The sequence below is a fragment of the Acanthopagrus latus genome, chromosome 4 (assembly GCF_904848185.1).
Source record: "Acanthopagrus latus isolate v.2019 chromosome 4, fAcaLat1.1, whole genome shotgun sequence".
Classification (NCBI taxonomy): Eukaryota; Metazoa; Chordata; class Actinopteri; order Spariformes; family Sparidae; genus Acanthopagrus; species Acanthopagrus latus.
The window spans coordinates 6,403,491-6,422,308 of record NC_051042.1 but is presented as its reverse complement, the minus strand read 5'-3'; the positions used below and the strand labels follow the sequence as shown (position 1 = coordinate 6,422,308).

General features: G+C 42.9%; 1 protein-coding gene across 12 annotated transcripts in view; it reads right to left on the bottom strand.

Moving 5' to 3' along the window:
• neo1a (neogenin 1a) overlaps positions 1 to 18,818 on the bottom strand; it is a 170,612-nt gene that overhangs the window by 18,791 nt on the left and 133,003 nt on the right. For 11 of the 12 annotated variants that reach the window (XM_037095244.1, XM_037095249.1, XM_037095251.1 and 8 more), the window contains exons 8-16: positions 14,282 to 14,516; positions 12,670 to 12,824; positions 9,882 to 10,030; positions 7,839 to 7,977; positions 7,485 to 7,534; positions 4,638 to 4,782; positions 2,150 to 2,260; positions 1,553 to 1,747; positions 339 to 434 (exon numbers count right to left, since the gene is read on the bottom strand). In XM_037095244.1, the coding sequence (XP_036951139.1) occupies positions 339 to 434; positions 1,553 to 1,747; positions 2,150 to 2,260; positions 4,638 to 4,782; positions 7,485 to 7,534; positions 7,839 to 7,977; positions 9,882 to 10,030; positions 12,670 to 12,824; positions 14,282 to 14,516 (1,275 nt within the window). The remainder of the gene's footprint in view (positions 1 to 338; positions 435 to 1,552; positions 1,748 to 2,149; positions 2,261 to 4,637; positions 4,783 to 7,484; positions 7,535 to 7,838; positions 7,978 to 9,881; positions 10,031 to 12,669; positions 12,825 to 14,281; positions 14,517 to 18,818) is intronic. The other variant, XM_037095248.1, reaches the window with a different exon arrangement.

Here is an 18,818-nt window from a genome sequence, read left to right as displayed (position 1 = left end):
TAAAAAGAGACTCAAGTATACTGGGGGCCATTATGGAGAGAGTTAATTAGAGCAGTGAGACACCCCGATGACCCGTTATCTCCTTGGTAATTTGGAGTCCAGACACATTCTGCCTTATAATGATCCCAGGTTAGAGCGAGCGAAGATAAATGTCAGTCGCAAGCTTTCCTTTCTCTTCTTTGGGGGCTGGTTTCTGTTGTGTTCGAGCTAAAGAGGTGTGAGTTATTCTGTCGAAGACAAACAGTATAAATGCAACTGCTTAATTCCTCTCTTGCACTGTCTCTGAGTGGAAGAGACCGAAGGATTTCCTGGTGAGCAGACTAATGCGTGTTTCATACCTGACTGTGGTCTGGTGATGGCGCTCTCATACACAGGAATGCCCTCGCCTACGTTGTTGAAGGCCTTCAGTGTGATCACATAGTGAGAGCTTGGGTCTGAGGGCGAGAGAGAGAGAGAGAGAGAGAGAGAGGGGGAGAGAGAGAGTGACAGACAGAGAGAGAGAGAGAGAGAGAGAGAGAGAGAGAGAGAGAGAGAAGGGGGGGTGAAGTCAAAGTATAGTGAGAGAGACACGACAAGCGAGATAAAGTGTTGCAGCAGCCTTCTAATCAAGATAAAAACTCTCGAGACTCTTGGCTCATAATTGCGATGCTAGCCAGAATGAGTATTTGAATACAATCATTCCTCTTACTGTGATTGTAATGGAAGCTTCAATTATGCACATAGATACTTTACAACAAACTTCTCCATTTCCAAGACTATTTCTTAACTCATAATCCACTTCTACTCACCTTCCTGAGGCTTGGATTACTGTAGTATTATTGATGGTGATTAATTACACTCTTAATAAAAACCACCGGCTGAGTTAGACCTACGCAACAGACTCAGGAAGACAAAAATGTCATTTCCTGTGGATTTGTCACTGTGTGTGTGTCTTCCTTTACACGAGAATGAAATAACTGCCTGGCACTTTAAATCAAGAAATCCTCCACAATTATGAAGTTTGTGTTGACAATAATCAATGTCATCGTCTCAAAGGTTTGACTGAGCATTTGCAGAAAATTGCCACTCTTTCAAAACATGCTATCTAGAAAGAACTTTGTGTTGATGTTTGATTTGCTTTCATGACAGCAAGAATTAAAATGACCAAAACAAGTTTGTTTTATTTAAACATTTTTGACCTTTAATTATTGTGTCCCCATTAGGCTAATCTGTGTAATTAGTGGCTCAGGCGTGTGGTGGAGAAGAGCTCATTAATTTTCTACTCACTGTGAGGTACAGATGACTCTGCTTCATATTGTTTGTGTGTGTGTGTGTGTGTCTGCTCATTAAATTCCATTTTCAAAGAATACTTTCAGTGTCACACAGACCACATTTATATTCGAAAGGAGGAAAAATCCCTGCATTGTTTTAAATGCTGACATTTTCTCATCAGCATCTGACTGTTAGATTCTTTATGTGGGTGAATTAGGATGCCAATAAAAACAGGAGCATTGCAAAGAGACAGAAGCAAAAATGATACACATGAGCCAAACACACAACGGTTAGTTCTTACCGAGGTTCTCGATGGTGTAGTAGCGCTGCTTGTAGTCAACTTTGATGGTCTGAGCGTGGGGACTGCCGATGCCATAGCCGATGGTGTAACCACGCACCACGATGTCTTGGTTCTCCGGCGGCGTCCAGCTCACCACGATGCTGTTGACCAGTGGGCGGACGTGGAGAGAGCTGGGCTGGTCTGGTACACGAGATTCTGGAGAGGAGAATGCAGGAAGAACTTGAGCGTCACAGTGACAGTAACTGGTCAAAGATCTCATTTCATGCTCATCTTCAGGTTCAGACTGATGCTACAGGCTTTAATGTTCAATAAACACATGTTGCCTGTCCCTTTAATAAGCCTTCACTGAAAAGCCCACTTTGCTCTGATTGGTCTGGTCTCACAGGCCTGAGCAGATACCACCCTCTGTATAGCTGTGACATCACAGCCTTACAGATGTATGTCCATGTACTGAGCCGTTTGATACTTTTACACTTCATTTAAATAAAATGTCACTTTCGACAATATTGGCTCTTACATGAAATGCTGAGAGAGAATAATCAATAGTAGACAATAACGCATCAAAAAACAAAAGCAAATACAGCAGGGTGTTTGTACCGTCCAGGTCGCTCTCAAATGTCTCTGCCGTGGTCCACTCTGTGGCCGGTCCCGTGCCGTTCACCGTCATAGCTGACACCCTGAAGGAGTACTCCGTCCCACGCTCCAGACCTGCCGAGCAAAACAAACAGGTCAGAGTTAAGCACTCAAACTGAGCCGTGGCTGAACTGAATCTTAAGCAGCAATAAAACCCTTTCATTAAAACTTCCCTCTAGTTTTACTTCTTGATTTATCCGTGCTCTCCGCTTGGCTGGGTTTCTAGTTGCAGACACAATAAATATTTTGAAAGCGCAAATATCTAAAACAGATGCCCAATACTGCTCTGCACAATTTAAGTAGAAAATCTGTAAGTCCGCCTTAGGGACGGATCAAGTGAAGGTTTCTGTGGCGCGATTAACTTTCTTTTCCACTCAATATCTTCAAGTGATTGAGATTTATTTCTCATCTTTGATTCATATGTTTTTGGTGGTTTTGCCTTTAAGAAAAGTGTGTAATAGTAGCTTGCACTAAAAGTAAAACACTAAAGGACTAAAAAGCAGAGAAAAAAGACTTCTGGAGTCTGGATCCGTTCATATTTTAAAGCCATGTCTCCTTCAAAATGAGCCATTTCACCGCTGGGTGCCGGCTTTGGTATTCAGAAAAGAGGCGAACGCCTGCTGATAAATGATGTGTTGCTGTATTAATTTTCTGTAAAAATTTTTCATCTTCGTCATATTGTCCCATTTGCACACTACATGCTAATCCTGTGGTCTTTTCTCTCTGTACCCAATATTCTGGGCCACCCTTGGGGGTGGCTTCTGAAGACTGCCTAACTATCCGTGCCTCCAAGGCTACAACATCTCCTTCTAAACGCTTTTGAACCAACAAACACCCCTCTGTTCACCCCCTAGAATGTTCTCAAAATCTACTTTTAAGCGTATATTCTCTTTGATGCAGTACACAGTGTGAGGCCGGGCCACTTGAAAGATGCTGAGACAACATCTAATATTAATCACCATTGCAGTGTGTCTCTAGTGATACTGTGCATATTTTTGTGGTAGCAGCAGGTAATGTAAGGGTACAGTAAGACATGTGACTACAGCTCACAGTGTTCAGATGTTGACTAAATAAACAGCCCGACTGACTCCGAACCAGAACCTGAGATCTGAAGATCAAGATTTTAATATTGCAGCATGTCAGATCCAGCTGACAGTATATAAGACACATCCAGCAGAGATAAACTGAGTCTAAAAGCTTTACTGTTGGACCTGCGTACGGGGAAGAAAAGGAACAGAAGTCCTGAGAACAAAGAAAACCACCTCTTTAAAATGCTGTTCAAAAATCACATTGAAGACCATCAAGGGCACAAATCAGTTGCCATAACATTTTCAGGGGCCTGTTCACACTTTGCATCAAGACACACCCTCAGTGATCTGAGTGTACAGCCCCAAAACACTGGCGTGAACACAGAGACACACTGAGGACACAGTGTGGCACAGTCACTCAGGTTAGGGAGGCCTTGGTCTGTGATTCCACACGCTACATACAGAAAGGCTCAACACTTCAGTTCTTACTCAAGTCTTCATTAGTGGAGCCTCAAATCCTTGGATCATGTTTGTCTATTGTCTTGTTTGTAATATGTGTGCTACAAGAATGTATAGTATTCAACTACTGCAAACTAAATCTACATACAGATACAGATAAAGTAATCTGAGCTGGTACCTAAAAATAAAAAAAAAAAAAACTGTTTCCAAACCACCTCTATCAGGTACGATTCAGTTACCACCTGATGTGTCTCTCTTTGCATTTATCAATCCAATACTTACTGGATTGTGGCTAATTGCTGAATATATTATACATATTTTCTAATCTATTCTAACTCCCACACTCTAACTTGCAATAATACATTCATCTGTGACACTCGTGTGCTAGACCTCTATCAGGGAAACCCTAAACTTAACCGTCCAACACTGAAACGTTACAAATACATGTATTTCAGTCTGCAGGAGTTTTGACTGCATCTTTTGATCTTCTCGTTCCTCTCCTACGCAGCTGCCTCATGAAACAGATGTATGAGCTGTTCTACTGTTCTATTCTGCAGCAATCAAGGTTCCATCCTCAAAAACATAATTGCAGCGAGTCAAAGTTTACCCTCAGTACCACCACATAAGAGCAAGGTGAACTTTGACTCCAGATCACGTCCCACGTGTGAACTGCCTCTTCTGTTCTCTGCTGGATTTATATCCAAACCACCTGTAACCCGGCCTACAGCTCCTCTCCACCTACATATAAAGTAATGTATGCATTCATTCACACCCACCCGCAGGTTCATCGGGAAGTCTTCCTGTGAAACAACAATGAAAGACAACAGAGCTGGTAGCTAAATTCACATAATCTCTGTGGCAATACCGGTCATGAAATAAATTTGGGGCTGATGAAACGGCAGGTGCAGTTTGAGTCTGACACTGGCGATCATAGTTCAGCTAGCTGCTGACTCAGAGGCCATTACCGGTGATGAGTTTGAAAAGCTGGGTGCCTCCAGTGATTTCAGATGTTTCACTCCTCCGGGACCCTTTCCGGTATCGGATCTTGTAGCCGGTAATCTCCCCATTCTGGCCGCTAAGGGGCGGGGGCTGCCACCGAAGCATGATGCCCTGAGGATGGAAGAAACACAAACTTACATTTAGCACATGTGCGACCATCTGTTTTTGGGCCTGCAGCTGTAGAGGTGACCTCATGGTTTAGTAGGCAGGATCACACCTTCCCACACACCTTGGCGGAGGCGGGTGTGTTAACGTTTCTCTGCAGGTTCACTGTTCTTTTCACCAGAAACAGTCTCACCTTCCCTTCCCTTCCTTCTGACACAAAAAAAAAAGCCAAAAACAGACTTCTGAGCACGGGTGGTTCAGTTCAGATCGATGCATTTAGGAAGAAATAAACACATGAATAACAGAAGGAGGTGTGCAGTGTGGGGACAGGTGACCCCTGCAGAGACACTGATGCAGAGAGATGAATGAAGGACTTTAGCTGGCGGGCCTCCGCTGCACTGTTGTGGGATTCATGCGTCTGAGTTTTTGTGTGTGTGTTTAAAGAGATAGGTGGGGGGTAGCCCAGCGTGAGAGAGGAGTTAATTAACGCTTCCCCACTGTCACACTGATGCACAAAAGCCTCAATACACGCAGAGGGCACACACGCACTCCTCCCCAGCTGAGACAAGGGAATTGCACAAATTAAATTTGTGTTAAGTGTGTTCAATTATTCCATATTTCTTATTACACCATCGGTCCCGGCTCGTCTTGTGTGTTGCTTTTCCTCCCTTCTTCTCCCTAATCAGGAAAACCTGTTTAATTGACTTCTAGAAAAATCACAGGGGAAGGTGAGATCGCAGATGCCGGAAAAATACAGGAAAAAAAAAACAAGATCACAAAAACAGGAATTCCAGGTCGCCTCGCAGGTATTAGATGTGAGGTTCTGCTTGAAGAGGCCCAAAGAGGAGACTGAATATGAAATGCATGTTAATTAGTTTTTTTCCCCCCAGTTCCATTTGGCTGCGCGTAACTAACAGCTAATTGCATAAATGCTTTGTATCTATATACTTGTACCAGAATTACTGACATAATGACTGTTTACATTCAGAATTAAACAGAACGACAGCAAAGGAAAAAAAAAATGAGATGACTAATTTCAATAGTGTTCAGGAATAAAGGATGGCAGATGTTTGCTTCACAGCTTTAAATTGGCGTGTCTGGGTCTAATTGGGGAGGGACAGCTGGATGTACACTATCCTTTCAAACAACCGGGCTGCTCCAGTGTCTGTCCTTCCCACAGAGTGTCTCCTCTTCATCTCTCTCTTAACATTAGCATTAGAGTGTTTTCTCTCCACAAATCTCAGCTGAGTATCCCTCAGCATGGGTGGCCAGTTCTCACTCAAGCTGGGAGTGTGTGATAGGATTGTCTACCAGTTTTTTTGTTTTTTTTTTTCATTCTCTAGTTTGCTTTGACAGTTTGCTCTCATTCCGGCTGCATCGACCAGCAAAGGGCTGAGGGCCGGCTGCTGCTTTTGTAGTCAATGCACGCGCCCTGAGGTTCTTCTTCTCTTTGCTTCTCTCGGTTTGCACTTGCTGTCTCACGTGTCATGAGCGAGAAACATCTTTTATCAAATTTAATCCAACACTCGGGTGGAAATATACAATAAACAGGCCTACAGCTCTCTGTTTGAAGATCAAATGGCTCAACAGATAGTCAGCCGTGGCCAGTTTCCTGTTTTAATCAGGAGCCTGTTGTGAGGCCCGCAGCCACCCCAGCAGCTTTATCTAATAATGAATGTCATGCAACAGCTACAATATGTTTAACTGTAATAAAGCTGATGAACAATGAACTTAAAACGACCACCAGGAGGTGTCGCCTCGGCTGGGAGAAATTTGATCCAAATTCAATGGAGATAAAACAAATGACACATTCAAACGCTCTTCTATTAATCCTGAAACGTTAAACACATATTTACCAGGGTTGCTCTGAACATAAGAGCAGCAGCTCTGCAACTGGAGCTGCAGCGATTGATTGCAATTAGTTGTTAACTATTTAATACATATCCAGAGTAGGATTGATTTTTTTAAGAAAAAAAGGCAAAATTCTCAGATTGCAGCTTCTTCAATGTGACTGATTTTAGGCTTTCTTTACTACTCTATGACAGATGGCTGAATGTCTTTGTCAGCTTGGGTTTTGAGAAACATTGATCAACATTCTAAACCTAACTCTAATCTTTTTCAACAGAGACAATGATGGTCATTTGTAGCCATAATCCTAATAAGTATTGTTTAGGCAAGTTACAGACCAAACCCATCTTAGATCTATGTTCACGGGGCCATAAACCCTCGTCTCACCTGCCTAAGAATTATTTTTGTGCGCTCACATCTCCCAGGCTACTGTTTTCTCGTATCCACTTGTATTTAAGCCGCAGGCTGCTTTGCCAGAAGCTGTACAGAGGGAAAGTGATATGGAGGATAAAACCTTCTGACAGGCGAGTCTCCTGCCAATGAGAGGATCGATGAGGGTTCACACACCCTCTTAACCAGCTGGAGCTACTGGCCTCTGACGCGGCTAATCGCACAGAGGAACAACTGTTCTGGACTGCAGGCTATTTATTTGTTCAGCAGACTCTGTGTGTGCACAAGTGAGTGTTTGTGGATTTGGTGAAGCGGCAACATTAGCTGTACGGCAAAGAGTCGAGCTGCAGGCAGTTTAGGTGCATTTATTATTTGTATGTTGCATCTGAGATTGTGAATGCAAAAAAAAACAAACACTTTCAGGTCCTCGATAAGGCAACAGAAACATCTAAACTAGGTTCAGGTCTTACCTTTGAGTTCTGGACCTCCAGAGTGAGGTTCTGAGGAGGAGCACTTGGTACTGTGAAGAAAAGAAAACAGGTCATTTACTCCAGTGTAACATAGACCAGAATATGATCTGCTGGGAACTGAAATGATTTGCCGATTAAGCAATTGAAAAACCGGCACTTATTTTGGTTGTTTAAGCCCTTGAACACATGACATACCATCAGTTGAACAATATGGGTCAGCCTACACTATGTTTGCCGTAGACAGACATCAGTATAGGCTGTGTCCACTTTCTTATGTTTGTGTGTAACTTTTATAAAATCAATCCGTCTCTGAAAAGCAGTTTTGGTTGATTTGCTCTTCATGAACTAACTGACCGTCAGACAGGGTGCGAACTACGATGTCCTCCGTGGAGACGCCTGGACCGTGCTTGTTGTTGGCCACCACACGGAAACTGTACTCTGTGTTCTTCTTCAGGCCAGTCAGCGTGTACGACTGACCGTCTATGTCAACATCCTGAAAGGGAAGAACGGAGGAAGAGATGTCAGTTTAAGTTGCGTGAGGGCAAACACGTATCAAGGTCTTCAACTCAGACATTTAACATTTTCAGATATAACAAATAAACCTTCTTTTCTTCTGAACCGGAAAATAATGTGCTCCCTAACAATTAAGAATATAAAGACAAGATAAAACTGGAACAAATGTAAAGCTCGTTTGAAAAAGGAAGCGAAAGGAAACGATTACCTCTAAGAGGAGATAAAGAATACATTAACGTGAGTATTTCACGCCTGTTTAGCATTAACCCTTGAGACAGCATCAAACATGTTGTAAACAAGACGCACCGACTGATTCACAATCCAGCCAGTCAAATCTGACAAAGCTACAAAATGTGATGGCAGCTTTCACTGTTTCATCAGACTAACTTGTCTATTTGTAATTCTGTGTAAATCTGTCATCTTCCACTGAGACACAAATTATGCTTTCTGTGATTTCCGACTTTTTGCTCTACAAATTGGGCTTGCTGGCACATGCCCAATTATTCCAAGCCAATTTGCATTCAGCTCTTCGCTTCTGACACTTGGAGTAAAAAGTGAAGACTTTTTTTGGAAATCTAATCTTGCTTCGGGAGCGGTCCAATCTCAACCTCTGAACTCTGGTCGGACGGTCGCCTGTCACCACGTCACCTTTGGAGATGCATCACAGGTTGTCCCTGATTTCTCTCTGTCCTTTAATATTTCATACCCATTCAGCACTGTCTCTTTCCAGCTTCTAGCTCTGTTCTCCTTCCTTCACCTCTTCTTTCTTTCTTCTCGTCCCTCTCTTCATCTCTGGCCCCTTTCACCTCATCTCAGGGACTCTCCTCCAGGGAGCTGAGGCATCATTACTCAGTGTGCTGGCTGACGTTTCATTCATTATCATATTAAAGGCTTTTTAATGCCTCACTGGCTTGTGCACTGCTACTGCTGCGGCTGACTCAATATCTAACTAGCTTGATTCCACTCTTGTGACAGATTTACACCCGCAGAGAAGAACTGGGTGAATCATATGTGCTTTCTTTCTGCTCAATAGGTGTTTCAGCATGAGGTGTGTAATCAAGAGTGCAGCCAATAAGCAGTACAAAGAGTCTTTTGGCAAATGACTAGAAACTCCTTAGCTCATCACAATTTACATTAGACTATGCAGTCATATTCTTTCTACTTTATCTAATGAACCCTGCAAAATCAAGCGTCAGCTACATGCAGTACTTCTCCACTTACAAGGCAAAGCGTGAATAGCACCAGTAGAATAATGAATGTTAAGTGAATTCAATAATATATCATCAATATAATGAAGGCAAAGTACACAAGGAAATATTGAAAGGCAGGAAATATTATAAATGCTTAAAGGCTGAGTCAGTACCAGCTTTTAAAAGGCATTCAAATGTGCTCTAAGAGATCCGGGAGAAAGAAAGTTGAGTCTCAATTCCCGTCCATCAAATACTGTGGAGTGACGAGCTACGACCAGAAGAGTGGTTATCATACGTCCTGGAAACGAGACTCAGCAATCACAAGTGCTCTGAAGTTCAGACAACATGCGATGAAGCTGCTCTCTGGTAGGGAACAGAAGCTTGAAGACCGCAGTGTGTGCCGCTACACAGCTCAACATGTGCCGTGGAATCTTCTACTGTAAATCAACTATCTTACTCCAGAATCTCTGACACCTAGAAACATCTCGAATACAGCATAATATATAGAAAACAATACAAGGCAGAGTGCAGGGTCTCTGCAGACACAGACACGGCTGATCAGTGGTTATACGTGATGACTGAGACACATCAAGCCTGTCTGGATATCTGAAAAGATTTCTGCGATCATACATCTAAAGTGACATAATTCTGTCTATATTTGGTGTAAACTGAGTGAGTAGAGACTGATTCCTACCTCTTCGTTGCCAACGCTTTTGTCCGTGTAGTACAGCTTGTATGTGACAATGTCTCCGTTGCCAGTGACGGGTTTGTCCCAGCTCAGAGACACTGAGGATGGCGTGTTGGACGTGGCCTGCAGGTTCGGAGCAGGGCCCGGCACTTGGACTGGTGAAAGAAATGAAGCAGAAGAGCAGCCATTAGAAAACCATCCACCTTGTTTGTTTCTCGAACCTTCTCCCGTCTTTGGGTTAGGTAATGGGGATAGGGTTAGGGTTACACCTGACCCATTTTTAGGCATTTTGCTTAATCTGGATGACAGGAACTCAATTAAGCAGTGTCCACTGATTGCTGCCAAACACACATTCTTGGCTACCAAAGACACATTTCCCTCGTGTGGGTCAGAGCTTAGACCAGGAGAGGGCTCAAAGGCTGCAGCTCCGTCAAGACCAATCTGTCCTCTCTGGACTGGGCTGCCAGCCATGTTGACTTTCTTCCATTTCCTTTTGTATTCAGCGTGGTAAACAGTTTATTTCTGTGTCTGGTTAGTCAAGATAGGAATCAGAATGTATTATGTGTCTGTTTATCAGCTCGATATGATGGCTGTCAGGCATATCTTTTTGCAAGATAACTGAGATCGACAGAAATGTTTAGTGGACGTTGTTAGGTCCACTAAGCATGTTTGTTGCTGCCACTGACCAGGCTTAGGTTGTTACTCTAAGTGTCTGACAACATTAGAGAAACAATTCATTCAGAGACCTTTTCATGAGACAATATGATCCTTTTTGTGACCAAAAACAGCATCTGAATCTCTTGAGAGGCGAGCTGTTGCAGGAAGACGAGTGTGGAAAAGTGAGTTGGAGTTGAAGAGACAAGTTTTGGAGTTTACTACGAGGAACTGCCAGCAGTTGTTACACTGAAGAATATTCAGCTGATTTATTTCCAGTCTAGATGAAGTTACAACTTCAACAGCTCACCCTGGGAGATTTTAGAGCGAGACTTCTGTTTGTGGTTACAAACAGGAGCATACTGTTCTCTATCTGTAGGAATGGTTTCTATAAAGCTGTCAGACACTTAGAATAACAACCTCAGCCTGTCAGGGGTAAAAACAAATACTTTTAGTGGACGCAACCCTGACAGTGAGAGTTGCCCTTAAGGATTACTTTGCCGTCGTGGCAGCTGCGTCACTGCTGCCAGCTGAGGCAATCTACTGGACTGATTTAGTCTTTAGTATGAATAATTTACGCCAAAGTTTAAAAATGCAGGAATTCCCCTTGAGCAAATAACAACATAAAACGTAAGATGTATACATTTACGTGATGTGATCTTGTCCTATTACTGTATATCCATCAGGAATAGGGGATGATGGAAAAATACTATTTCCACATTGTTCATGTGATGCAAATGTAAATACACTTGAATAGAGCAGTCAGCACTTTCAGCTCCGAGTCTATATTTCATATGTGCAGTGTGTGCCGCCCATTAGACAGAGCCAACGTAATAAAATATGTATCTCTGCCTTTATAATTTGCAACTGTGCTCTAAACAGAACGTTCTGAGCTGACGTACAGGGACAGTCCTTGTTGTGTCTGTACTGTGGCAGATTGGATTTAAAATGAAATAAATACTATGGGGTTAAAGTGCCGGCTGTCAGCCACAGATATAGGTCTGTGCCGTAAATATCTTGTAAGCCTTAGCTGCGGGTGTTCCTGACAGAGGAGAGGGGCTCCCATTTGTCAGCATGCTCTGATGTTGGAGGTATGTTTGAGTGTGTGTGTGCAGGTGTATTAGGTTGGTCTCTGAGGAGAGGTGATACGGGGGCAGCACTGTGTGCACACGGCTGGCGCTCAGACTCAGGTCAACAGTTTAAGCCCCATTTCGAAGCATGTTCTTCCACTGAAGTGCACGCACACGACAGAGATATACTGCACAGGTACAGGCCGCCCTCTCTGTTATCCCTATGGGAGGCTCGGCGCCTGCTGGCAGGCATTAAGGTGTGGTTGTGTGTGCATCTTTATGTGCACGCATGTCGATCTGTCCGCCCTCTAACCAAGGACACAGGTAGAGAAACACCGACTGACCTACAAAGCGACAGTGACTGAGCTGTAGCCAAGTCTGGAGGTGAAGGAACATCCCTCCTGACAGTGTGCTGGGAAACCCCCTGCGCAGCACTTTCAAATATGGCTGAAACTAAGTGATCTAGAGGGGCACGCGCAGTCCAACACAGAGAGGAAACAAAAAGAAGATAATCTCTTTGTCACCTTATTCATTCTTGTGTGTCCTCCAGCCAAAAAAAACATCTCAATTAACCTCTGCATCTCATCTCTCGACAGACTGGATGAGAGGCAAAATCTGGACGGCTAATTTCTGACATTCCTCACTCAGGTAGGTTTAAGCAACACACACAGAGGGCTTATAGTAAATGTTGTGGAGTAAACAAGAAGTGGCTTATAAGAAGAAAAAGCTGCATTTCTCTGGTCTGCTGTTGGGTGGTCTGACTTAACACACAGCGTCCTCCTCTATGTGTGTGTGCTTTGTGTAGAGAGGAGGGTGTCTGTTTGAAGTGAGCATATGCTGTATGTGAGGGAATATTTGTTTGTGTGAATGTTTATTTGCACATTTGTGTGTGCTTCTTTTGAGTGCATCCTGTTTGCCTCACTGTGCCAGCGCGAGCATGTTTCCAACAAACTGGCTCGAGTTCGACTTTATGTTTATGTGTCCTGTTTACTGAGCACATATGAATGAGTGTGTGTGTGTGTGTGTGTGTGTGTGTGTGTGTGTGTGTGTGTGTGTATGCGTGTCTTTACCTTCAGCCTGGGTGGCCACTTTTAGCGCTGCAGAGCTCTCTCCCGGCCCGTTGCTGTTGTGGGCAACAACCCTGAAGCGATATTTGGTGTCTGGCATCAGGTTCTGGATGGTGACCTGCATCTCCCCTGGACGGCTGGTGTTCACTACTCGCTCCCTGAAGTGGACACACACACGGACACACGCACACACATAACATTTTAATTGAACAATAATTCAATTTTAAAGTGTCAGAACTTCATTAAAAGGTTCAGGGTTTGTGATTATTACTAACCTGATACAAGGCAAAATACACAGGTAATAGACCTACATATTGCATTCTTTATGGTAGATGTCGTAGATATTGTATCTTTTAATTCTTTTCTTTACAATTAACACCCTTTAAATGTTAGCCAAGCTCGGGGAGACACCTTTCTCGATGTGTCCAAGCATCAGACTAAAACTCAAAGATATTCAGTTAACAGCAATCTAAAATGAAGCAGAACTTAAAGAAAAGAAAAGAAGTAGAACTTAACATTTGAGTATGTGATGAGTATAGAACCTGTTAATACCAGTATTTGAGTATAGAACTAGTTAATCTTTGACATTTTTGCTTAATAAATGATGCAACTGACACATTTTTCTGTCCGCCAGTTAATCAGGTAACTTCAGGGTTCAGCCTTTCACTTGTACTGTTGGGCCTGTGTTGCTGCTGGGTCGAGGTGTTCTGACTGGTGGTCTCACACTTTCTGATTTTCAAATTCACTAATTATAACATTTTATGTTAAAGTATGCCATCAATGAAAGGGTACTGTCCCCGTATTTTATTAATGATTGTGCGTTTTTGACGTGTTTTACTTCCTCGCTCCTCAGAAGCTGCTGTTTGTATTGTAGCTGTGTATGTATCTACACAGTGTGTAGGGCGGTGGGGGTGGGAGGCTTTGTTTTTTATTGTTCTCATTGTGAAGCACTTTGTGTTACTGTTTTGTATGAAAAGTGCTACACAAATAAAGTTTGATTGATTGATAATGATGAGCATATTAGCAGTTGTCTGTCTACAGTGAAATAAACCATGGTTAGAGAGAAAAATCCCACATGTGCACCCACACTGGTTTGTGTACTGCTGCTTGTACACCTCGTGTATTTGCACATATGGTGATGTATGTGCCTGCATCTTAAGCTCCAGCAGCAGTATTTGCTGCTGCAGTATTTCAGGAAAATATCTTGAAGCTTTTCTTGTTTTTTTTTTAACTTTCTACAGAGAATAATAGCCAAAATGCAAATGAGGAAATGTGCAAAATCCTCTCAGCCTCTTCAATGTACCTTTAAGTCATATACAGTAAATCCTCCACAAACGAAGCTTAGGGAAATTTATCAGAAGGATACTTGAGAAAATATATTACAGTATTTTAACTGATGTAAAAATATAATCCTTTGAGGAGGGAAGTTTGTTTTTAATTACTGAACACTTACTGCTATTATAAGTGCTTTAACTGCTTTAATGAGATATTTCCAGAGTGGCCTGAGACTTTGGCGCGGGGATGTTTGTATATTAGCACCCTGCTGACTCCAGCAGTAATGTGAGTATGAGAACCCTCCTGGCAGTACTACAGTACAGCTGAGTGTGTGTAGTACCTGCTAGTGCCCTCCTGGCTGTAGAAAACGGAGTAGGTTAAGTCATCTCCGTGGGGTTCAGCCGGCGGGCGCCAGGTCAGTTTGATGAAGCGGGTTGAAACCAGCGAAGCCACGACATCTCGTGGGGCTGAGGGGGTGGGGCCTGCGGGACTGGCTACACCTCCGGAGCCTGGCGTTACATGGTCAGTAGTGTTAGGAGTCAGTGAAGGGGGAGGGAAAGAGGGCAGGGCTACGTCTTTGGTTTGGGAGGGGGAGGAGGAAGGAGGGAAGGGAAGGAGGGATGGCAGGATGGGTGAAGGGACGAGGGGGAGAGAGGGAGACAGTGGCAGTGTGGGAGGGGAGGGGAGAAATATCACGTGCGAAAGGAATAGATTGAGGAGAGGAAAGGAGTTGAAATGGAAATGACAGTGAAACGAAGGAAAGGAAGGAAACAAAAAAAAGAAGAAAAAACAAAATAACAACAACGTAACAAAAAAAAGACTTTTGGTGTGACAAGGAACCACAGAAATAAAACACTTCTACTACATTCACAAAGCTGACAAATACAAGCACAATACAAGGGGACTACACATGCAAGTCTACACACAGCTCTCTAATGTCGAGGGAGTGGGGGCAGAACATAAGCAGCGTCACACATTTCACTTTCACAGAAGGTTCTGCCAATCATTTGTGGTTTAAAATGATTGATTTGCATTTTTTGACATTCTTATTCATTAAAAACTGGATCGTATTGGCTGGAAAACAGTGGTAGAAAAGCTGTCTGTGCTCAGGTAAATAAACTCTTTTATTTCAGATGCAGTAAAAACAACTGAAGTCTAACCCCCTCCCAAAAAAAGTCTCGATTCTCACAACGAACACACCAGATGAGTTTTTTTTTTAAGACACTTCTGCCGTCACATTCCACAGCTTCGCCACAGAAATGTTGGTGATTTCATTTGGTGTTTTTTTTTTAATCCTTTTTTTGGAGGAACAATCTGTGGTCAGACTCTGAGAGATCTGCTTTCCATTTGCCACGCAAGTGGGCGAAACGAAACCATACGGAAAGAATGTCAGTGCATATGACATTTCCATTTGTTGGCAGGTCAGGGAAGCTGTCTGCAGGGCAGAGCTGAAACACAGAATCGCACAGCAAAATGAAGTGTGCAAACGGGCCGTTATTACTGCAGAGATTGTTTTGAAATTCAAAGTGGCTGCTGGCATGTTTGTCTGTCATGGCATGTGCAGTCACCGCTAACTTGGCTTTCAATATCTGCTTACATTTCCAATTCGCAGAGTTCAGTCTTTTCTGGTTGGAGCGATATGAAGGATCTGCTGCAAACAATTACATGGTGCAAACACACCGTTCTGTGCGCAAACACTCGCTCGCTCACTCTGTGATCAATGTGTTTATTGAGAACTGACTTTCTGCAACCTCTGAAGGAGCTTGACACGAATGTCAGTGTTTGCATGTGTATTTACATCTGAACATCAGCACACAGAGTTCACTCAGCAGCCATCTGACATCTTTAAGGTTGTGTTGTCTCTGCTCTTCAGTGTTGTCGAGTTACAGTGTTGATTATAATCTTTTCAAAACAACATCGATCAAACATCTGATAGGAGGTTGTTTCTCTAAAAAAAAGTAATGTATTAACATTTACATTCATCTTTTAACAAAGTAAGGTATGACTTTACTTCTTTGCACTTTGAAACACTACTTGTTCTATTACTTTGCCTCTTGAATCACAAAACTTATTGTCATGTTTATTGCCAGTTACAATCTAACTTTAGACTCGGAATTGCAGCTTATTAAAACAAACCCTTATCGCAAAAAGGAAGATAAAAAAGTCTTTTATGCTCTTTAACAAAGTAACACCACAAAGCCAACAGCAAACCAGCCCAAAGAGCACAAAGAAAGAAATGTGTTGGCGAGAACAACAATGATTAGAACAAAGGCGGTTAAAACTGCCTCAAAATAAAATACATCAATGCATAAAACAATGTTAAAGAGGTGTCCTCCAGACAAGACCATGTACAAATACCAACTGCCTCAAAAATAATGTATCAATAACTAAAATGAGACGAGATACACCTTCCGAACACCTTCAGATGACTGAAGCTACAACCACGAGACGTCAACAGACACTCGATTACTTCACTTCCGCTTCTTCCAGGATGTTTCTTGCTTCAGTGTGGCCGTCAGAAATATTCAGATAGATTGAAGACAGGTGTCTGATGGGGTCAGGCCACATAACTCCACTGGTTGGATCTAAAACACTCATTGATGGCCTTGTCTGGGAGAAACAAACACGACTAACACACAATGGGAAAGGACAACTACATTTCATTTCATTTTGGATGTCCACCACCTCGAACGACTTCATCCTCAAAGCTAGTGTTTCACCTGAAATCCAGTTTGCTGGAATTGGGCTGAAAGCAAAGGAAAACACATCATCATCCTAACAGTTTCTGACTGCAGTGTGACTGACCAGCTGCTGAACGATTATCCTCATTTATAAAGTGACATACACATATATTCACACACAACTTTAAACAGCTACCCGCACTAGGAGTTTACATTGACATTCATTGTGGACAGTCTAACCCAAACCCTAACCTTAATCTCACCTCAATTCACACCCCACCACTAACCTCAGCCGGGACCTCAGAATTGATGTTTTGCTGCATTAGCACCAGTCTCTGGTCCCCATGAGGTCTACTGGTCCCCACAAAAACGCAAACACACACACAAAGAAAAAGTGTGGTGTCACATCACACTGGTGATGGGGTTATCACAACACCAGCGGCAGGCCTGCAGGATAAACAGGAGCTCGAAGCCTGTTTGTTGATGAGGAAGCACTTCGAGCATATTACTAAAAAATACAGACAGGAGAGAAAACAATCCGCGGTACATGGAGGATCATACGCTGTGAGAATACACAGCAAACACCGCAAGTCACCCCGGCAGTGGAGACAAAGGTCCATTCATTATGAATACATAAAAGCCAAAACAAACACAGACGGAAACACTCAATCTAATATTGGGAAGGCTTGCATGTCTTATTCGGAGAGAGACTCATAACTGCAGGCAAAATATTCAAATAAATCTGAGCCTCTTAGATTTAAAACCCAAACCACGATCCACTATCTACCCTTATCTGTTACATCTGTCAGCCTGGGCAGCTGACTGGTACAGTTAATGCATAGGGGCTCATGCTGTCTGTATATATTACAGAAGAGAGACAGAAACCTGAAAATGGACAAAAGATTTATGAGTGACTTCTGCTTGCTTACTAATGGATAGCTGCTGTAACAGTTAGGACAGAACCACTTTCAACACATTTAAAACGTTGCGTTTCAATATCTATAAGCCAGATAGGTGTCAGTGCCATCTAATAATGCACCATCGCCATTAGTCCAACATACTGTGTGTACAAACAAACATCCAGATTTCCCTTTAAAGCCTGTTTTCTTCTCTTTAAATGAGCAGACGGCTTGAAATGCTGAACTAGAGAAGTAGGACAGGATCCCATGCGTCCAAAATATGTTTCATATTAGTCAGTTCTGCATCGTCTGGATTTGAGCCACTGCTTGTTGTCTGAGACAGAAGAATAAGTCATGACAGAAGTTGAGCCAAGCGTTGTATGAGAAAAGATATTTAGAAAGAAAACAACCTTATCTTGGGTTCCGACAGGCATATTGTTCTGCAGAGGAGGAATCATTTTGGTGCAGAAAGACTGAAAACAGAAACAGCCTGAGTGCCGGGCTGAGTGAAAGGTTTCTCAGAGGGCACAGGCAGCAGCGCCTTGCACACACTCTGGACACTGCCTTAATTCTCTGAGTGAATTTCAGTGCGGATCTAAGGGCAAAGGAACTGAGATAAGAGGTGGAATGTGTCACCTTTCTTGAAGCAGATGCACCGAGCAGTAACACACATACATTTTAAAGAAATGCTGACATCAGTGTCGGGAGATGGACTGGAACGACTGCCGCTTCAAAACAAGTTAAAAACAATGAATGTGAGGTGTTTTCTGCTTATAGAAGAAAGACTAGGGCTTTATATATAATCATTTATGATATATTTTACTCGTATTTAGAGGTGTTATAGTAAAGGCAGTATTTCTTCCCCTCAAAAGTAGCCTCTTTTTTTTAACATTAATGTTTTGTATTTTCTTTTTAAGATTCTTTCTGGCTTTTAGTGGACAGCTGAAGACAGGCAGGAGAGCGTGAGCATGACATGCCCTGGGTCAAACCTGGGCTGCTGCGGCAAGACACAGCCTTGTAAAGCCTAATGAGAATTGCATTATGGGTTAGGAGAAGGAGGGGAAATAAAACCATTAGATGCAGTTTCCATCTGGAGACATCTTGTCAGCTGTAGGTATTTGACATGCTGGGCAGTTTTCGGTGTCCTCCTGACAATCTGTCTTGTACGTGCATGCCTAGGATTGTTACAGTAAGGAGGTGTCAGCCTCCCTCTTCCTCTGTCGAACTCTATTCATAGCTGATTAATAGTGTCATTAGTCTTTGTGCCAGAGGTAATGAATGGCTGGCATTAAGGCTT